This window comes from Microtus pennsylvanicus, chromosome 13, assembly GCF_037038515.1.
Source record: "Microtus pennsylvanicus isolate mMicPen1 chromosome 13, mMicPen1.hap1, whole genome shotgun sequence".
Classification (NCBI taxonomy): Eukaryota; Metazoa; Chordata; class Mammalia; order Rodentia; family Cricetidae; genus Microtus; species Microtus pennsylvanicus.
Window position 1 is genome coordinate 51,566,233 of NC_134591.1, and position 20,568 is coordinate 51,586,800.

At 50.4% G+C, this 20,568-nt stretch overlaps 1 protein-coding gene across 4 annotated transcripts in view; it reads right to left on the reverse strand.

Moving 5' to 3' along the window:
- Positions 1–307: 307 nt before the first annotated feature.
- Kdm4a (lysine demethylase 4A) overlaps positions 308–20,568 on the reverse strand; it is a 45,643-nt gene continuing 25,382 nt past the window's right edge. For all 4 annotated transcript variants that reach the window (XM_075947007.1, XM_075947006.1, XM_075947009.1 and 1 more), the window contains exons 12-22: positions 17,228–17,348; positions 12,064–12,245; positions 10,490–10,694; positions 9,977–10,053; positions 9,465–9,520; positions 7,921–8,029; positions 7,434–7,619; positions 4,028–4,198; positions 2,115–2,234; positions 1,742–1,834; positions 308–1,610 (exon numbers count right to left, since the gene is read on the reverse strand). In XM_075947007.1, coding sequence (XP_075803122.1) covers positions 1,470–1,610; positions 1,742–1,834; positions 2,115–2,234; positions 4,028–4,198; positions 7,434–7,619; positions 7,921–8,029; positions 9,465–9,520; positions 9,977–10,053; positions 10,490–10,694; positions 12,064–12,245; positions 17,228–17,348 — 1,461 coding nt within the window. In that variant the 3' untranslated portion in view covers positions 308–1,469. The remainder of the gene's footprint in view (positions 1,611–1,741; positions 1,835–2,114; positions 2,235–4,027; positions 4,199–7,433; positions 7,620–7,920; positions 8,030–9,464; positions 9,521–9,976; positions 10,054–10,489; positions 10,695–12,063; positions 12,246–17,227; positions 17,349–20,568) is intronic.

Genomic DNA, 20,568 nt, shown 5'->3' on the forward strand with positions numbered 1-20,568 from the left:
TCGCAGAGAACAGCGTCTGCACCCCCATAGGAAAAATAAGTCTCCAGCTTTTCAAGTACCTAAGCATACACTCCCGGTTCTACACGAATGGCAGCGAGAAGGCCACCAGATGGGGTTCCTGAGAAGACTGCTGCCTAGCAGCTTCCATTACCTCCTCCAGGAGCAGCAGGAAGAGGCACCAGTAGCTACAGGTCCTGGATGCCTAATACAGAAGGACCGCACCCACCTGTGTGGACAGCTTCCCAAGCCCTGCTCCAGAGCCTGACCCTGGGCCACTTGGGCTCCGTGGGGCAGACCACAGTGCATCCTCTGTTCAATACATTTTATTGCTAAGGACAAGGTAATGCACCAGTTTTCAAAATAATTTGGTTTATAGAGTTCATACGTAACAAAAAAGGGGAAGTATTATAAATCTGACTCCTGTATACAGAGCAAGGTATGAAGCCCTCCAATACTGGGCCCAGGCAAACAAATTCAAGAGGAGCAAAAACCTGTTTAACCCCTTCAATGTTGCCCTCTAGTCCCACCCCCCACCCTCAATCAATCCCCCCCACCCCTGATCAAGGGCAAAGCTACACCTGCCCCAGGCCTCCAGTGGCCCCAGTTCATCCTAACCCCATAGCCCCTGCATAACTGTAATTTCCTCTGGACAAAAATCACCCACCAGGCTCTGCCTGTTTCCATCATTAAAATTCTCCCTTCAAGGTAGTCCCCACCCACACCCTCTAATACTGTGCCACGGGGGCTCCGTGCCGAAAGTTTGTGGGCACATAGTAGGTGACCTCTGAGTTTTACTTCAAGGGCAGACAAAGAGGTGGCAGTCAGCTCCTTAGCGCCCTCAATCCTGCAGCTTTGCCAGCCCTCTCCTGAAAGCAGTCCAAGCAGGGACAGATGGTACCCACTCTAGCCATCCCCCAGGCCCTGACTCAGCTCAGCTGAGGGCACAATTTCACATTTTGTTTGCCCTGCAGAGGCAAAGAAGAAAGTGAAGGCTAGGGGCTGTCAGAAGCTGGTCCAGACCAAGCACACGAGCATTCGCACGCACATACACTCACACAGGCACGCGCACACACCCATAAATACAAAAGGGGATCGGGACAAGCACCAGCACCTCTGCCTTGCTGATGCAGGTGGGCGGAAGGAAGCTACATTCTGGGCCAGGAACAGAGCAATCGGCCCAGCAGGCACAGCTGACCCCTGTTTGGACTGGGGGGCCGATGCAGTCACGGCATTCCAGTGTCGGCCCCTCAGTGGGAGATCAGCACTGTTGCCAAGTATCCCGAAAGGCTTGTCTTCATGACAGAATCCAATGAGGGTGGAGTGAGAAGGTGATGGGGTCGTACATTTCATTCCTTTTCTTTGTACAGCTTTACTTTTTGAGACTTCTGAGTTCCAAGTATCTGCTGTGCTGTGGAACCCTTGAGTGCTCTCGCCTTGATGGCTGGGAACCTCTTAGAACCAGGAAGCATCTACTCCATGATGGCCCGGTATAGTGCTGGCTCGATGTAATCCTCCCGGTACCTCGAGTTGATGACCCGTTGCCTTTTCTTTTCTTGCTTTACCTCCTTCTCTGTGAAAATCTCATTGAAGCGCATGTCTGAAGCTACCGACTACAAGACAAAAGGTAAATAAATGATCACTCTGTGACCACTCGGACCCAGAACCACCAAAAGGACGTGCTTCTGCCTTCTTCTTGTCCCCGCTGAGACAGGAGCCAAGGGCACAGGAAGCATACACTCACCAGTCTAGACTTGACTCTCTTGGGAAGCTCCTCATCCAGTGTGTATACGTCATCTCTCTTAACCACAAGCTGTGAGCCATCCTCAAACTCCACCTGCCAAGCAAACAAAGGCCTTTAGCTAGGGTACCGGAGCCTTGCTGGACCTGTGCGCACAGTGGCAATCTCCTATAGCTAGAGGAAGGAGCGTGGTAGGAAGGACAGCCGTGTCTGAAAGCCCAGTGGACGCAAGGTAGAGCTCCAGATCTGTGAGGACTATTAGGACCTGCAAGTTCCCAAGAGGTCCTTCCCAGACAAGCCGCCTGCCCAAGAGGAAACGCTGAATTAATAAAGTACCCTCCCACATTCAAGCTCCCATTCAAGAACCTTTGGCTACCTGGTACATCTGGATGGGGTGGGAGGCCACAAACTTGGCCCCATAGACTTGACCATCTGTCCATCTCACTTGAACCACTTCGCCTTCAGCAGGAGGCCCCAGCTGGAGACAGTCCTGACTCTGAAGAGAGCAGAGGGGAGTGAAGAGTGGCTCCACCCGATCAGAGCGAGCGACCCTGGCTTAGGGAGGAAGGGCCAGGACAGGCTCCTGCTCAGGGGCCCCAGGAAAAGCAGCTTGTCTAGGTAGAAAGTGGCAATAAGTCACAGGGTTGGCCTCATTTCATCTGCCCAATCCCTGCTGCTTCTAGGTAAGCAAAAACAAAGAACACCACCAAACGGGTATGGTAAACTTAGCAAACATAGCAAGCACACAGAAGAGGTGGGTGTGGGCTCTAGACTCCACGGTCCCTGTGTCCTCCCAGCGGTGCTTCTGAAGCTTCCCCGGGATCTGCTATGAGGAGTCCTTGGACTATATGTGAGTGTGTTTTAGGAAATACAGAGTTGAGATAGACATGGAAGGAAAAATCATCTAGCTGAGCGTGGAGATGCACAGCCAGGGGATGGGCAGAGGAGCCTGAGTAGTCCAGTTTCGGTTAAGCAGTGCAGCCTGGTGTAAAACGAAAAACAATGCCTTGGGATGTAGCTCTGGCCATCATGCCATCACCCCCCACCCAAAAAAAAGATAAATAAGAAAGAAAGAAAGAAAGAAAGAAAGAAAGAAAGAAAGAAAGAAAGAAAGAAAGAAAGAACGAACCACTAGCCATTTTGTCATGTTGACATTCCCAGCAAAATCTATGATGCATATAAAAAGCAGGCCATGTGTGCAAATCAAAGCAAAGACACAAAGCTTTCATAGATTCTACTGTATCGTTACCACTGGGCATACAAAATTTAAAGGGGTAAAAAGGCCAGGTCTCAGAGCAGTGATGAAATGGTGGTTTGAATGAGAATGGCCCCCCGAGCCCACATGTATTGCATGGTCTTCTTTGGTGAACTGCTTGGGCAGGATTAGGAGATGCGGCCTAGATGGAGCAGGTGTATTACTCTGGGGGAGGGCTCCGAGCTTTCAAGACTCTTAGCCATGGTGTGTGTGTTGTGTGTGTGTGTCACCCTGTGTCGGGTGTGGAGATCAAGCAGTGAACTCTTAGTTGTTCTTGCTGCCATGCCTTTGCCCTGTGGACTCTGAAAATACAAGCCCCGAATTAAGTGCCTTCTTTTCTAAGTTGCCTTGGTCATGGTGTTTTGCCATAGCAATAGGACACTATTAATAATCTGTTTGGCAATGAAGCTGCTGATGTAGTCTAAACGTGTGGAGGGAGACCCAAACTATCCACAGGGATGGCTTTGCTCTTCTGGGCTGCGTGCTTAGGCTCAACACGTGAAAAGGAAGAGCAAAAGCTGAGGAACCTGAGCTCAGCACTGAATACTGAGCCAGGAAACACAGGCCCAGTTCCAGGTAGGGCTCTAGTGTCTCGGGTGTGAGGAGTTTCTGGGTAGCTCTGAAACCCTCACCTAACAAGAGCCCCAGAGAAAACAACATACACATCCCAATAACGCACAGCGGAAGAGAGGGCTGGATCATTCTTTTGAAAAATCACAGATATTATGCAACGAAGCTGTATCACACATAACTGGTTTGCTTCCGGAGTGCGGGCTCACATCCTGCACTAGATGCCACCAGGGATAGTTTAGTCTGAGATATACACATACTTCAAAGAACTGCAGAAAATGCTGACTCCCATGAACTTCTAGGGGAAGGAAGCAGCGCACCCTAGCACTTAAACTCTTCCTTGAAAAGGAACCCGGGAATGAATGCTTCATCTATTTGGGAACCAAAGGGGATGGGGAAGAGACCACAGTCAAGCAGCTAGAAACACTGTGACATCCCAGCCCCCAACTGCTCGCAGACATTACCACTATGTCCTCGGGATAAAGGTTGTCACTGAAGGAGCCGTCATCAAAGTTGACTTCGTAGAAGGTCTCGGTGGTGAGTCTGACCACCTCGCACTGGTAGAAGCGCCCGTTCTTGTGCTTGCTGATGACCTTCTGGCCGGCCGTGATGCTCAGCAAGGCCCCCTTAGCACGCTGGAAGAAACAGCCTGGGTTACTCACAGACTGCACTGACAGGTCTGATAAGCTCCCCTTCATGGGCACAGCGGGGAAGGGGGTTAAGTGGGGGAAAGGCAGGACTGAGAGGAAGTTGAAACAGGCCTTTCCAACATTCCAGTCAGGGCCATGTTTCCTCTGTAAACTCTGTTCACCTGAGCACCAAGTCAACTGGTTTCTAGATAATACTGTCTTTTCCTTTGGTTGTTCCGTTCTCGAATCTGCAACAATCTCCTGCCTTAGCTTCCCAAGCACTAAGATTACAGGCATGTTCACCATGCCTACATACCATGGTATAAATTATTCAAAACTCTAGGAACTAACCTTCAGGATTTCCCTGAAACCAGCCAAATCACACATACTAATGTATACAGTCCAGGAATGTGTCATAGCATCTGGGCAGAGACTTTATAGGAAGTTGGTGGCCCTGGGCCCTAGACTCCTGAGCAACACTCCCCAATGCCCTGGACACTAGCTTCTCAAGAGAAGGGCACAAGGACTGAACTTTCCAGAGGCCCTTCACTCAAAACAAACTGCCCCCATTAATTATTAGGGGGCATTGCAAGTGTACCATCCTTCACAACCCCTTTGGTGATGTGATGTGTGATGTCCCTAATGTGATGGCTCAAACCCTACCCAGACACTACTGCAAACACGCCTCTTCACAAGTGCCACCCATGCTCCTAGCTCAGGGCCTTTGCACGGCTAGTCCTTCCACCCAAGATGCTATACTGTACACTCACCAGCACCCTGGCTCTTAACACGAGAGTCTGCTCACTGCTGCCGCTCCTCACAAGCCACTCTCCCGCATCTCTGACCTGCACTAATGTTACCCCCGCACCATCTGTGCTCTGACATACTGTGTCGTCACTAGTTTCCCGTGGCTCTTTCAAAATGACCGTGTGTACCTCATGATGCTACATGAGGACTGGGTAGGTTTCTAGCCGAGTCTGGGATGTGGCAGATGCTTAACACACATTGGAAGAACGGATCATAAAAAACACAACATGAATTCCCTCATGGTCCAAGCAGCCTACAGGTAGAGGAACTCCGGACTAAAGTTAATCATAAATCTGCCACCTTGTTTCATGAACAGGCTCTGGCTCCCCAGCCACCAACTGGAGCTTGATGCTATCTCAGGCTTTACTCCAAAACAGCCTCAGCCTCGAGTTAAAGAACACTCCACTGTCTCCACTGAGGTCTCGTGCACACCTTCATGAGAAAAGCACCATGGGGCTAAGCTGGAATCTTAGAAACCAGACAAGTAGGAGGACTGCCACAGGCTGCGGTTAGAGCTGATGCACAGCGAGCTGGAAGCACGAAGGGGCTGCTACATCGTGAAACCCAGGTCAACTACCAGGGATGATTTTTCTCAAACCTCAGAGGGCATGAAGAGCACTCCCCTTCACCCCCGCCCCTCGCTGTGGACTGGCTCCGTTCTGACTCACGGTGCCACACTGTGGAGAGCCTGTGTCCTCCCCAGCTGTACTCTGGCTTCCGGGTGGGGAGGGTGGGGTTGTCCCCTGGGACTCAAGTGACTCAGAAGCAGCATGATCTGCTCTTCATGCTGGGGATCACCAGAGCCCAGTTTCCAAAGAACCCTGGGGTGGAGTAGCCCCCGAAAGCTGCTGTGATACCCACCCTATGCCAGGCGGCCTACTGGCTGCTCAACTCGACACTCTGCAGACCTCAAAATTGATCTCCTCTTTTCACCCCTCTGCTCCCCCTCGATCACGGTCTGGTACCTTCACCAAATGAACATCCTTCCGAGGTCTCAGAGGAGTAACTCAGGCACCTGCAGCCACCCCTCTCTCCTCCCTCCCTTCCTGTTCTCCACCCCTTCACAGCAATCACCCAGCTGTCGACTCCACCGGTTGTGCGTGCGCTCGCAGGGTAAGATGTGTTCAAAGGTCTGCTTCTGTGTTCACTTCAGACCACCCCTCCTCGGCTAACTGGCTCCCCTGCTCTCCTCCAACAGCTACTACTGGTGTGACGCTGAGAGCACACTCAAAGGCCGGCGAGGTGGCTCGGCACAGAAAAGCACTTCCCACCCAAGTCTGAATGAAGATAGAGGTCAGTGCTAGGAACTCACAGTTAAAGTCAGTGGGCAGTGATGGCACACACATTTAATTGCAGCCCTTGAGAGGCAGAGATCTGTGAGGTCTGCCTGGTCTACAGAGTGAGTTCCAGGACAGAACGGGCTATATAGAGAGACACTGTCTCAGAAAAACAAAATGAAACAAGACAAAAGCCAGCAACTGTGGCAAGCATCTGGAATCACAGCAGTCCTATTTCAAGATGAGGGGTGGAGCCAGGAGAGTCACCTGGAAGCTCGGTGGCCAGCTAGCCTGGAGTACACAGTAAGTACAGCGGATAGGAGAGAGAGAGTCGGCCTCGACAGGTGGAAGGCGAAAACCGACTACCACAGCTGCCCCGACTTCCACGGGCACGACAATGCATGTGCACACCTGCACACAAGTGACTCACATCAGGGCATTCTGAAAGGCCTCCTCATTCAAAAGAAACTTAAATGTGGCGGTCCGGGATTTTCACCCGTGGGCACTGTTCAATTCCCATGACTACCTGCTGGGTTCCCAGAACCAGTCCCAAATGTTCATTCTTTTTTTTTAAACAAACAAACTTATTTATTTTACATCCCAGCTGCAGTTTCTCCTCCTTCCTCTCCTCCTAGTCCCTCCCCTACGCCTCTGCCCCCATCCACGCCCCCACCAACTGTCTATTCTCTAGACTGACTCTAGCCCTGAAACCACGAATACACTACTTCCTCGAGCTCCTCGTGCCCACCCGGGCCCCGTCAGGACTCCTAGAGCTCATGCCCCACATCCCCTGCACACATCAGCCCTGAGAGAAGGTTACAGAAAACGTGCAACTGTCAGAGTCCTCCCTTACCAGGCACAGAGCTACCGTGCCGTCCCTGGCCCTGGGGTGAGGAAAAGGGTGCTCAGACTAACAATGTAAGGAACCGCACACAGACTTCACCTGGGAAAAGCACACAAGGAAACAGACCAGCCAAAGCTGAGTGCCACTGGACTGTGAAGGCCAAGGCAAGCAGTAACGACAGACGGGGCCGTCTGGTGTTTGCTAACCCACCAGCATTTTCTGTCAAGGATGTGTGACGGTACCATAAATTGGCCACGTGCAGAGAAAATGATCCTGAAACCTGTCGAACGGACTCTACCACGGTGCTTCTCACCTCCAAATTGGGGATCTTGTGCCGAAAGCAGGTGATGAAGACGACAAAAGGCCAGTCATCGGGCTGCATCATCACCCCCGCAGCCTGGGCGCAGCTCACGTGGAAGGCGGTGGGGCAGCGGCCGTGCGAACACTGCACACAGCAGCCGGCATTCCTTTTCCTCCGCTTCTTACAGAAGACGCACTTCTGCAGAGGACAGAGTACGTGTTCTGTGAACGGCAGCCCACCCCCACCTCTTCTTGTTTTCCCTCCCAAATGCACAAGACCAAATGACCAGGAGTCAACCCCCCCCCCCACAACATGAGGGCACCCGGGGCCTGCTCCAGACTGAATGTAAGTCCCCATTAAGTAATTTAGCCATAGGGTGAGACTCAAACTGACCAAAACAAAGGGGAAAAGGAGGCCATGAGTCAAGTAGAAATGCGTTCACCCCTCCCAAACTCATCAGCGGGGACTATGCAAATCCCACAAGGCCCTCCCTGCTTACCAGCTTGAAGCGGGGCAGAGGGATTTTGCTCACATCCACTGGACTTCTCTCAGCGATGTTGACAAACCTTGCTTCTAGAATTGCCACAGCACATGAAACATGGACCCATCTGCCAAAAAAAAAGGAGGACTCAGTCACCTCTTTCCACAGGCGGGGGGCCTGCTGACAGAACTTCCTCCATCACCCAGTAAGGTCACTCAGTCAGCCAGGTTCCAGGACTCAGGAGGGAAAGTGTCATTTACCACATCAATACTGCACGCACTCTGCCCACGGCCAGTGCAGGATCAGGCCTCTAATCTGTGGCAAATATGCAGAAGCATAGTTGACTCTGTGATGGGTTCCAGGAAGCAAAAACTAGAAAGCAAGCTCAGAGCTTTTTCCATCCAGACACCTTTTGAGAAACAGACACGTCCCAAGTGGAGAAACCAAAGACTGTGGAATCTCTTAATGTCAGACCGTGCTGGGCCTGATATTCCATCGACAGTGTGTGTCAAATGCACACGGCCCCAGGTTCAGGCCCACTTAGCTCCAACCATATGAAAACCTGCAACAGGGGCTGGAAAGATGGCTCAGCGGTTAAGAGCATTGCCTGCTCTTCCAAAGGTCCTTAGTTCAATTCCCAGCAACCACATGGTGGCTCACAACCATCTGTAACGAGGTCTGGTGCCTCTTCTGGCCTTCAGGCATACACACAGAAAGAATATTGTATACATAATAAATATTTTAAAAAAATCTAAAAAAAAAAGAAAACCTGCAACAACCATGGAAACAAAATAGTGTGTACTATTGGCAGGGCCACTGTTGGGAATATGAACAGGTCTGTTTTTGTGGCCTTAGAGGGCAGAACAGGGATTAAAGGCTTTGCAAAGGTAAGAGGTTCAATATTACCAGCCAGCTCTACCCTGCTGAATCACAACGACCACTGCTAACAGCAAGTCTGGCTTCTGTGGAAACCTGTGCATAAGATATACATGCAGGCAAAACTTCCATACACATAAAATGACGATTTTAAAAAGGGGGAAGAAAGCTGGGCATAGTGGCACATGCCTTTAATCCCAACACTCAGGGGCAGAGGCAGGTGGATCTCTGTGAGTTCGAGGCCAACTTGGTCTACAGAGCTAGTTCCAGGACAGCCAGGGCTACACAAAGAAACCCTGTTTCAATTAAAAAAAAAATGACAAAGAGGAAGGAAAGGAAGGAAAGGAAGGAAAGGAAGGAAGGAAGGAAGGAAGGAAGGAAGGAAGGAGGAAAGGTAGGCAGGCTGCCTCGTTAGCCAGCCAACTGTAACAAGGTTAGTGTCCTGGCTTCCAGGCCACAAAATGTCTGCGTCATTCTCACAAGGCCATCATCTGTCGGCATTTGTTGCCAGCGCCTCTCAAAGAAGGATGGTACTTACATCTCTGCCCCTGAGGGGGAAATGAAGTTAGGCAGGCAGTCTAGGGCTGCTTGTTAGAATGAGGAGATGCTCACTCAGGAGCAGCTCCCACCCTCACGGCACCGTGCATGTTGCTTCAGAACTGCGCATCACGAACCCCAGACCTCACCTGTCATCGTTGGCTCTCTGCAGGGCCCCTCCACGCAACGAGCACAAACAGCAGTCCTGCCCAGAAAGGAGGAGGAAAACGGTCACTAGCAATTCATTCCCATACAACACGCCCCCACCCCGAGACTTCCTGCAGACACCTCCTAAACTGCATGAGGAAGCAATACGATGGCAGGTGGGTCTTCAGATGCATGCCCTGTAGTCAGGGCTCCCCTGTGAGAGACAGGCCATAATGCATGACTATAACTGTGTAACCAATCATTTGAGCCCCATTCTGAGACTCCAAACCTAGAGCTGATTTCTTCAAAGGGAGTGACAGCTCCTCCACAGGGCAGCTACCTGTCTTCCCCCGCCCCTCCCAGAGCCAACAGCTTCCAGATCCACTCTGACATCACGAAGTACCAAACCCTAAGCTAACTGCTATGGACATAAATGATATCCAGCATGGAAAGAGGCTAGCCCTGAAGCCACTCCGGTCTTCTGGAGAAGATGGGAAGGGTAGGGGATACTCACTTCCTCCAGAGCATTGGCTGAACACCGAGAACACATCCATTCTTCAGAAGCCTTTGAGGGGGGCACCCCATAGCAACCTAATAAACAACAACACCAGGAAGAGTAAATGAAACCCAATCCAGGGGCTGGGGTCAGAACAGGGAAGAGCAATACTCTTCCATAGATACCATTCCCAAAGATAGTAAATCATACAGAAATTCCCGCAATCTGAGCCAGAGCCCCCAGGGTTCAATCATACAATATGGTCCAGAACCCAGGAGAGTCAGAGACTGGATTCACTAGTGCATCTCCCTAGTATGTAGCCAGGGACTAACCCTAGGGACTCCAAAGTTGACAGGCATTTGGGATGGATGCTGGAGCCACCAGGAAACTCATCCAGACACCAGACACCAACTTCCCAAGAATACATAAGCATCCTTTGCTGTAGGACACGGGGAAGGTCAACAGGTGACAACAACTTCCAGCAGGCAGGCCATGCTGCTGGGACAGGAGGAGGAACTGAGAGGTACTCACTGGCATGCACCCGGACACTGCACTTCTTGCAGGACACTAGCATGCTGGTGCCATCCTCCTCCAGGTAAGGGGTAGAAAGGTTGATGTCTGTGCTGCAGCCAGTTGTGGTAAAGCACATTTCTGGGATCAATGGCTTGGTCCTCTGAGTCTGAGCAGCTGTTTCCGAAGCTTTCCCACAGGTCTGAGTAAAGCTTCCAAACTCCACCTAAGTGAAAGGCAGAGAACGTGCACCGCACAGTGAGCACACGTCTGTGTTCCTAGCCCTCCACCTGCTCCATCAGCAGAAAGCGGGGCCTCTTCCTGCTCTGACTGCAGCTATAGCTCCCGGGTGCACAGCCATTATCCTGAAGCTACTAATTGAAGTTACCTCTAATGACTCAAATTCAATTTCTCACAGCAGCATCAAACAAAGGCCCCTGGGGGACAACTGAGAAGAGGGAGCAAGTAAGAGGCACCTGGGATTTCAGTCTTCCCAAACCAAGTGATAATAAGATGCACCGAGACATGAACAGCAAGGCACTGCCTGTCCCCAGGTGCTGCACATGGTGGCCCCACCATGCACACTCGGAGACAGCACCCAGCGCATATGTTCTTAATGGGCCAGCACTGATTACCTCTGAGGGCCATGTCAGCAGTCACCTGAACTATACAGCACTGTCACATGGCTGGATCCCCACCTGGGATTCCTGGCTTGGGGCCTCTCTAGGAAGAACATTGTGTTACACGCTGCCCTTGGCAAACTATACGCAGAGCAAACATCCTCTGGCTCTGCCGCTGGATGGCACCATTATCCCCATTCCAAGAACAGAGCCTGGAAACGTCACCCTCTGAGCCGATGCCATTCAAGAAACTCTGCCCCCACCTAGGAGATCTGCTGACAGTAACAATCAGGCCAGTCACGTCCCTCACAAAGGCACAAACAGCTCTTTTGCGGTGGCTTTCTGTTAACACAAAGACGTAGTGGGTTGCTGATCCAGTATGTGGGTCTAGGTTCCATCCTTCTGCAAACATGAGCCTGGGGCCTTGCCAAGCTCAGGGCAGCTGTGCCACTAGAGCTGCTACCCTACTGCCACCCTGTGTAGGACCATCCAGGCAGTCCCTGCTGCTGTGAATTCCTGCCTGTCCTTCTAGAGCCTGGCCCAAGTGGCCCATGATGGTGAGGTCAGTGCCCAGCATGGAAAGGGCCACAGTTGAACCCAGCCCTCAGTGCGTTAGACCCTCTGCCAATCAGCACTCACTGTGACCGTGAGGGGAGAAGATGATGGCAGGAGAACCTGACTCTTCACCCAACTGATCAGGACTGCACAGCGTCAGGCAGAAAGAGCCCCAGACCAGGAGGATAAGAAACATTAGGCTCTGCAAGCATCGAGGCTCATGCCATGGGCAAGGATCACCAATCAAGGCACTCCTAAGGGTAAGCTCCCACGGCTGGGTTATCTGCCAAAGCACTGACACGGCAAGGACGCCGGAGGAAAAGGTTCTAAAGAAAGCAGTGGTGCAGCTCCACACCCGTAATTAAGCCCAGCTTCCTGAAGGCTGGCCCGGGATGCCTGCAGGCAGCAGGGCAGGCTCACCTGGTGGTATGTCTGGAAGATCATACAGACAGCACAGTGGGGAGCCTGCTGGGCCATGAGCTCATTGAACTCCTTCTCAGCCTCAAAGTTCGGGGGTCGGTTCTGCCACAGCTGGCTCAGAGGTTTGGCCCAAGCCTCTGTCTCCTCAGCCTCTTCCTCAGGGGTAAGCTGTTCAGAAGTCTCTAGAGGAGGAAAAGGAAACACGAGTTACAGCAGCCCTGAACTGGGAGGTCGGCCTAGAGTGGACTGGCTAAGCCAGGGTTCCTGGTCCCATGGCAGAGCTAATCTCAAGATTCTAGAGATGACAGATAAAAGGCAAGGGCAGAGCTGATACCAAGACTCCTTTACGGCCTGAATGACTTAGCTGGGGTGTGCACTGGGGTGAGGGGGTAGGGGGTGGCTGTTTGTACTGCTCTTTCTGGTCAGACTGACTCAAGGTCTCTATTCTTCCTCATGTTTCAGGCACTCAGCCCACTCTGTTCCCCACAACAGCTGTCACATTCAACCCTGCCCTCTCTGGGGGCAGCAGAATAAAGCACCAGTCTGCCAAGAACCACGCCATTTGCTGCCTCCCAAATGCCAGCATGTTTACGTCCTTTCCCTCAGGGCTTTCCCTTCAGCTGTGCTGGAGAAACAGGGAGAGAAAACAAAACTGGTAAAGCCTCAAAGATGTTACATCACAGCCTTGGTCAGGACTTTCCAGCTCTCTCTGGAAAGTCCAAGGTGGGGGGGTCTCCCTGGCTGGGGAAGGACTCCTTGATATCTCAGAGGATGAATCTTCTTCCTGGCCATAAAATGTTCATGTCACCTTTCAACCAGGAGCTTGTGAAGGAAGAGCCTACAGGCATAATCCAACCCAAATAAACATTGCTATTGCATTTTCAGAGAATGGGGGTGGGGGAGAGAAATGATGATCCCAGAGACCATTATAAAGCCTGAATCCATGACATGCTGGCCCAAAGTCTCCTCATCCCTCTTGTAGTGTGTCCCGCAACTCAGGCACCCTTAACCACAGCGCAAGAAAGATCCTTCTCTGTATACATCTTCCCAGAAGAGTAAGTCTCACTACAGACGGAACACAATGGAAATCTCACAAAGCAAGATGGAAGCAATAAGGTGTAAAGCCCACTAGTTTCCGGAGCACACGAGGTCAAGGGGCAGGGAGAGAGCCCCAGCGATTCTGAATGCTAGGAGGAAGCAGGAGCAAATATCAGAAGAGACTGCTCAAGTCTATAGGGTTGGCTTCCTGATGTGGGGATGAGAAGCCTGTGGCTGCATCCCTGGCCAAGCCCTTCTCTCCCCAGAGACCCCACGATCTCGGCACAGCAGCCCAGAGCGAGCTACGCGGGCACACTGTACCAGGGCTCATTTGCTCACTGCGGGCCACTCTAGCACAGTGCAGGTAAACCAGTGCCTCCCCCACCTCTCTGTCATGTTTCACCTAAGGGATCTGGCAGCCGCCATTGTGGACAGCCCCAGTGAAGGGCCACTGTAGTGTAAGGAGGTCAATGCAAGCAGAGGAAATCGGCCCCCAAGAGGGCCCATGGTTCAGACTGGAGCCACAGTGCCTGACCCAAACAGGAGGGACCAAGATGGTACGGAAGAGAAAGAAATAGACACGCTCATAGCCCCAGTCTTCACATATGGACATCTGTTCTACTTACAAAGCCCAAAAGGGCCCAGATCACTGCATATGTGAACACTGAATGCCAAGGGAAACGTTCACTGTGCTAAGTGAAAACTGCAGGAGTCAAGATTTTAACAGTTTACATTTGTAAAGCTTCACAGAGCCTTATCGTCAAGACGCATGCATTTCACTAAAAATGCTTTTGTAAAAAAGTAGGGAGAAATTGGGCATGGTGGTAGAAGCTTATAATTCCATCACTGATGAGGCTGAGGCAGGAGAATCATGAATTCAAACCCAGTTTGGCTACATAGCCAAACCTGCTTCTAAGAAAGAAGAAATGGTGGAATGAAGCTATATTAGACAAGCAAGACTAAGAATTCTAATACATAACCTTTGTTTGACTTATATTAATTCCAAAGGGAAAAACCCTACTGAGTACATTCTTAGGTCAAGCCAGGGAAGGAAGGTAAAGCTGGACTAAGGTTATTAGGGAACTACCGCCTTGGATGGAAAACAAGATTAACAGCAGTGTGCTTATTTGGGGCAATCCGTAGGAGATGCTACTGCTGTACTAATGTGAGGTGATCTGGCTGGGACTGGTAGGCAGGCCTGTAATCCCAGTTACTCTGGGGGCTGAGGCAGCAGGACCAAGAGTTCAAGGCCAGTCTAGAAAAGGTGGTGAGACCTTGTCTTAAAATAGAAAGTGAAAAGAGGGAAATAGAGGGATCAGTTAAGAGCACTGGCTGCTCTTCCAGAGGACCTGAGTTCACTGCCAGCCTCCACATGGCAGCTCACAACTCTCTACAACTCTAGTACCAGGAGATCCCACATCCTCTTCTTCGGAGCATGCTATGAACGTGGTATAGACATACATGCAAGCAGAAAAGCAGGATACTCAAGAACACAAATAATTTAAGTAAAAAGAGTCTAGGGACACAGGACAGTGGCAGGTGCTTGTCGAACATGGGTGAGGTTCTGTATTAGCTCCTAAGAAGGTTTCCTTTCTTTTTTAAATGAAACAGTCAGGCATGGTGGCTCATGCCTTTAATCTCAACACTCAGGAGGCAGAGGCAAAAAGACCTCGAGTTCCAGGACAGCCAAGGCTACACAACAAAACTCTGTCTTGAAAAACAACAAAAAAGGAAACACTGAAGTGACCAGATAAACACATTGTGTCCATGTGAGACTAAAGCTACTTTGAGGATCTTTCCTTTACACTGTGTGGATATATGTCACTGTGACTGGTTAGTAAAGAAGCTGACTGGCCCATAGCTGGACAGACAGAGGTTAGGTGGGACTTAGACAAAAACAGTGCAGGGAAGAAAGGGGTCAGAGTCGCCGAAAGAAGCAAGATGAACATGTCATGCTGAAAAATGGTACTGCCAAGTGGCAGAATGTAGGTAAGAAATAGGGGTTAATTTAAGTTGTAAGAGCTAGTTAGTAACTACCCTGAGCTATTGGTCACACATTTGTAATTAATATCAAGTTTCCACATGATTATCTGGGAGCAGGCTGGCAGGACAGAAAACCCCACCTACACTGCTTGAGCAGGGTATAGTGGCACATACCTATAAACCCCAGCACCTGAAAAGTGAAAAGCAAGAGGAGCCAGCCTGGGTTACCTTACACCCTGGCTCCATAATATACCAGCAGAGAGAAAGCAGACAAACTCACAGCAAATGTTCTGATAACAATTAACAATTAGCATGCAGGGACCACACAGACTCTCCACCCTTCATTTTGTCGTAACTGAACACTGCTCATCACAAAAAGTGGAGAGAGATTCTAACAGTTATATTATTTCAAAAAGAAACACTCAGACACACGTGCTCCCCTTTGGAAGACAGGTATAAGGATCTTTTGCCTCTTAAAACCTCTGTTTTTCCAGTTTTCTACAGTGTATTTTGTTGTTGTTTTGTTTCTGCTTTTTGTTTCTTTCTGGAGACAGATTCGCTGTGTAGCCCTGGCTGTCCTGGAACTCGCTCTGTAGACCACGCTGGCCATAAATTCAGAGAGATCTGCCTGCCTCTGCCTCCCTAATGCTGAGATTAAAGGTATGCACCACCACCCAGCTAATCTGTGTCATTTTAAAGCACCTAGGGAAGAAATCAAGCAACAGACAGGAGCTCTCAGTGGGGCTGGAGCACAAGCTCAGGGGCACTGCTGGGACCCCACTCAGGGTTTGTCCAGTCTTCTGATCCATGGACCTCTAGCCTGTCCCCACGCCCAGGCTGTTCATGAGATGAGCTATGCCGCACATGGAGGAGGGAAAGAGGAGCAGAGGGCGAAGCTCTAGAGCATCACTGTGCAAGCAGAGCCTCTTCTTCTACAAGGTGCAGACACCAGTACCGCTGGGGCCCACCAGCATCCACAAGGTGCAGACGCCAGTACCGCTGAGCCCTACCAGCATCCCCTCTCTGCTCCTGGCAGCCAAGATGGCCACTCCCTGCTGCTGTCAAGATGAGTTTCAGAGCCACACTTCCCATTTTGGCTTGCATAGGTCTTTAGTTCCCCTTTCTGCCTCCTTCCCAGGCTCCTCTGCCCAGCTATCCCCAGCCTCTGCTCAGCCTTCTCTGCCTTCTCAACGAGACCCCTTTATTTAAAAAAAAACCAACAAAGCACATTCATGCTTCCCATATCAACATCCTCTAGCCACACGAAATGTTTTCAAAGCCAACTAAAAGCCACAAGGTGGCCATCAACTCATCCTTGTCCCTGGGGACCACCCTCACAGCTCTATGAACCACTGCACAATCCAGCGCTCTCTCTCTCTCTCTCTCTCTCTCTCTCTCTCTCTCTCTCTCTTCTCTCTCTCTCTCTCTCTCCCTCCCTGCTTCTACTTCTCCAGTCCCTGCCACCAGCACGCTAGCCCAGCTGGTCTAGGAGCAGCCCTCCTACACCAACCTGACTGTGCTGCTATCCTGATAGAAACACACTTCCCTGGCTCCAAATGCCTGTGAGAAAAGCCTCAGTAGGCTCACGGGTAGGGTTGTACACCCAGCCTCACTCCCATTTGGCTCCTCCAGCTCTTTTCAATCTGTAGCCATGGCCCTCAACTTGAGCCACACTGAGCTGATGACAGTTCCTCTGCACCGGTGCTCCCATTCTTCCTCTCTGTTGTGTACTCATGCGACGTCTTTCTTTAGATCTTTTTACCTGTCCCCCCCACTACTCTGTGACCATCTTGAGGGCATGGACAATCTTAGCCTGCTTTGAATGCACACATTCAGCACAGGGCTTGGCAACACTGGAAGAATTTCCTATCCTGAAAAATCAGTCTTGCACCTCCTAGTTGAAGAAGGGAAAGAACCTACACACAATCACCCTGTGTGTGGCACAGTCCACCGATCTTGAACTGATAGTGAAGAAAACACATTCACAAACCGGCACAAATGCAAGTCCTAGCCTCTGCCTGGTTACCTGAGAGAAGAGCTAGTAGCCATGGGCCCTCGCTCACCACTGCCCTCTGACACCCTGAGACAGCAAGGCTCACTGTGGTAAACTGTTGTCCTCGTGGAGAGCAGAGACGAAACTCACCATCATCACTGCCACACTCCTGCAGCACGAGCGGGTGATGGCGCGGGAGCTTGCTTAAGGGCTGGCGGCGACCCTTGGTCTTCTTATTCTCCTCCAGGGAAAGCATGTACTCATCCGCAACCTGAGCAAACAAGGGACATGAGCTCGGTGATGAAACCGGAGGGAGTTATGATGACATACACCTGTAAATCTTACCGCCTGGGAGGCTGAAGTGTGAGGACAGAGACTAAGGCAACATGGGCTACATACGCAGTTCAGCATCTCAAAAACAGGAGGGAGGGGGAGAGGGAGGGAGGGACGGAGGACTGGGGGAAAGGGAAGGGGAGGGGAGTGATATAGGAAAGAAACATAAAACTGAATGAACACACACACACACACACACACACATGCACACCGTCTTAGGGCTGGGGAGATGGCTCAATAGTTAAAAGCATTGGCTGATCTTCCAGAGGACTTGGATTCTATTTCTGACACCTACACGGCAGCTCACAACTACCTTAAGCTCCAGTTCCAGGGAATTCAACACCCTCTTCTGTACTCTCAAGCACTGTATACATGTGGTGCCCAGACATATGTAGAGGCCAAACACTCACATGTGTAAAATAAAATAAAAATTTAAAGCGATTCAAAAAACACAGCTGGGCGATGGTGGCGCACGCCTTTAATCCCAGCACTCGGGAGGCAGAGGCAGACGGATCTCTGTGAGTTCGAGGCCAGCCTGGTCTACAAAGTGAGTTCCATGACAACCAGAGGTACATGAAGAAATCCTGTCTCAAAAAACAAAACAAAACAAAACAAAAAACAAAGCATAAGCCAGAATGTCAGGTAACTAGTCTGTACTCGTGTATTTTAGAATTTTAGGGCAAAAATCTGTTTATGTCTTGCTTCTTGGCCTTCTCAGAAGATGTCTGAACTAGAGGACAAGCAGGAACCCCCCCCCACACACACACACTTTAAGGTCCCTGCTATAAAACATCCGAGGCCATCAGATGGGCGAGCCAAAGTGCCCCTTTCCTTGGGAGGTGAGCATGTGTTACAGTGCATGTACTGGGCAGCAGGGCCATCCACACTGAAAACCTAGAAGACAACAGGATGAGGGCTCCTACGCCATTGCAAGGTCAGCAGTCCACTCAAGCTCCACCTTCCACCCTGCTGAAATCTGCATTCTCGGGGCCACTGCTGCTAACACCCGAATGAGGTGAGTTTCCTCTTCTCCAAGAAAGAGCACCAGCCAAGGCAGAGCATGTCTGCCCTCTGGCCTAGATGCCAAGGGAAGGTTGATTTGATACCACATTTGCATCATGCCCGAGCAAACATAATTAGGTCTAAGATGTACAGGCCTGACGATTACTCCATGCGTTTCTTTTTAATCAACATACTTAAAAGTTGGTTGTACTGACATTATGAGACACGGGCTTGGCAAAACCATTAAGCGAGGAAATGAGGCCTAGCAGTCGGCCACTTTCCAACACTGACTAAACTAATGCCTCAGATCTACAAAGGGGGGGGGGCACTGCTGGGTCACTTCAGAGGCGTCCTGAGCCCATGGAATAAAGAGCACCTCAGAGCTTAACAAAAGCGCATGGGATCTCAAGAGAAAATAAATACAAGTTTCTTGACAGGACAGTGTCCTGAGACCATTCACTTGACAGCTGCTGACTGGGCACCTTCCACGAGCAAAGGCCTCTCGGGAACGGAGGAGGTGACAGGGCAGGATCTAGTCTCCCGAGTGGAAGGCACGTGGAACATACAGGAAGGAGGCGAACTACACAGCGCGCCCAAAACAGCGGTTCTCCAGTGTACAACGGGCACCACGGTGCAGAGCACGCACAGGCCAGACTTAACCCCATGTCACAGAACAGCAGGCGAGGAAGGCCCTCGACAGCCGACACTGGGGTGAGCAGGAAGGGCGCTGGGTACCGTCTCCTCCAACCAAACAGCCTCTCTTTGGTCCGCATACTTCTCTGGGGGGTTCTGTTGTGTTCTGTTTAGTTTGAGATAAACTCTTATGTATCCCAGGCTAGCATTAAACTCCTATGTAGTTGAGGATAACCCTGAATTCCTGCTCTTCCTACCTGTACCTCCTAAGTGTTGGGGTTGCACAGGTACGTTCCACTGTATGCATTGAAGCAGGGCTAGGGGGAGAATCGTGGGTACACTCTACCAACTGAGTCACGTCCCCTGTCCTATGATTCACAACTTTCAAATGAGTGAGATTTCACCATTTTTAATACTTATTTTGTTTTATGTATATAAGTGCTTGCAGCACTTGAGACTGGGCACCGCATGCCTACCGGGTACCCAGGTCAGGAGAGAGCATCAGAGCCTCTGGAACTGGAGTTACCGATGGCTGTGAGCCACCATGTGGTTGCTGGGAAATGAGCCTGGTCCTCTACAAAGCAGCCAGTGCTCTTAACCACTGAGCCACCCCTCCAGCACCAGATTTCACTTTTTGGGAGAAATTCTAGTTTAATTTCTTAAAACACTATTTTCCTGTGAATGACCTAATTCTGTACATTTTTAAATTGCCTATACAGGCAAAATTTCATTATAAATTAAATTTATAATTCATCATAAAATTCACAATATTCTGCTAACTTCCTACTTTGAGCACATCTCAGTGACAGGCATGTGGCAGAGACTAGGGAGAAATGCAATGAGAATAAAGAAACCAGACAGAGTAAAGACTCTAGACGGGGGAAGGAGAGATGGCTCAGAGGTTAAGAGCATTGGCTGTTCTTCCAGAGGTTCTGAGTTCAATTCCCAGCAACCACATGGTGGCTCACAACTGTCTATAATGAGATCTGGTGCCCTCTTCTGGCCTGCAGGAATAAACAAATCTTTTTTTAAAGAAGGAAGCTAGAACGGATTAGGGGGTGAAAGGCAGCTAAGACTGCTCACCTGGATAAAGACAATGACAACACACAGTTAAACATACAGTGTGCCACAACACGGATCTAGGAGCCTTACTCGTTAATCATGGGATGTGTGGCATTAAGAAATGCAGACCAGAATTAGAAGAGAAGTCAGCCAGTAACTATGCACCCAAGACTCCTCAGCATAGGTTCAAAATTAAGACCATGGCTATGTTTTGTGGCACATACTTGTCATTCTACTTGGGAGACTGAGGCAGAAGGATCACTTAAAGCCGCAAGATAGAGGTCAGCCTGGATAATACAGTGAGACTCACATCTCAAATGAAAACCAAAACAGAGCTACAATCATGGGAGTAGCTGCGAACTCTGGTGGAAGGCCAACCAAGGAGCAGGCTTAGGCAGTAAAAGAGAAGGCAGCACAGGAAGGCAACGCAGCCTCGGACAGAGCCTCGAAGGCTCCACGGG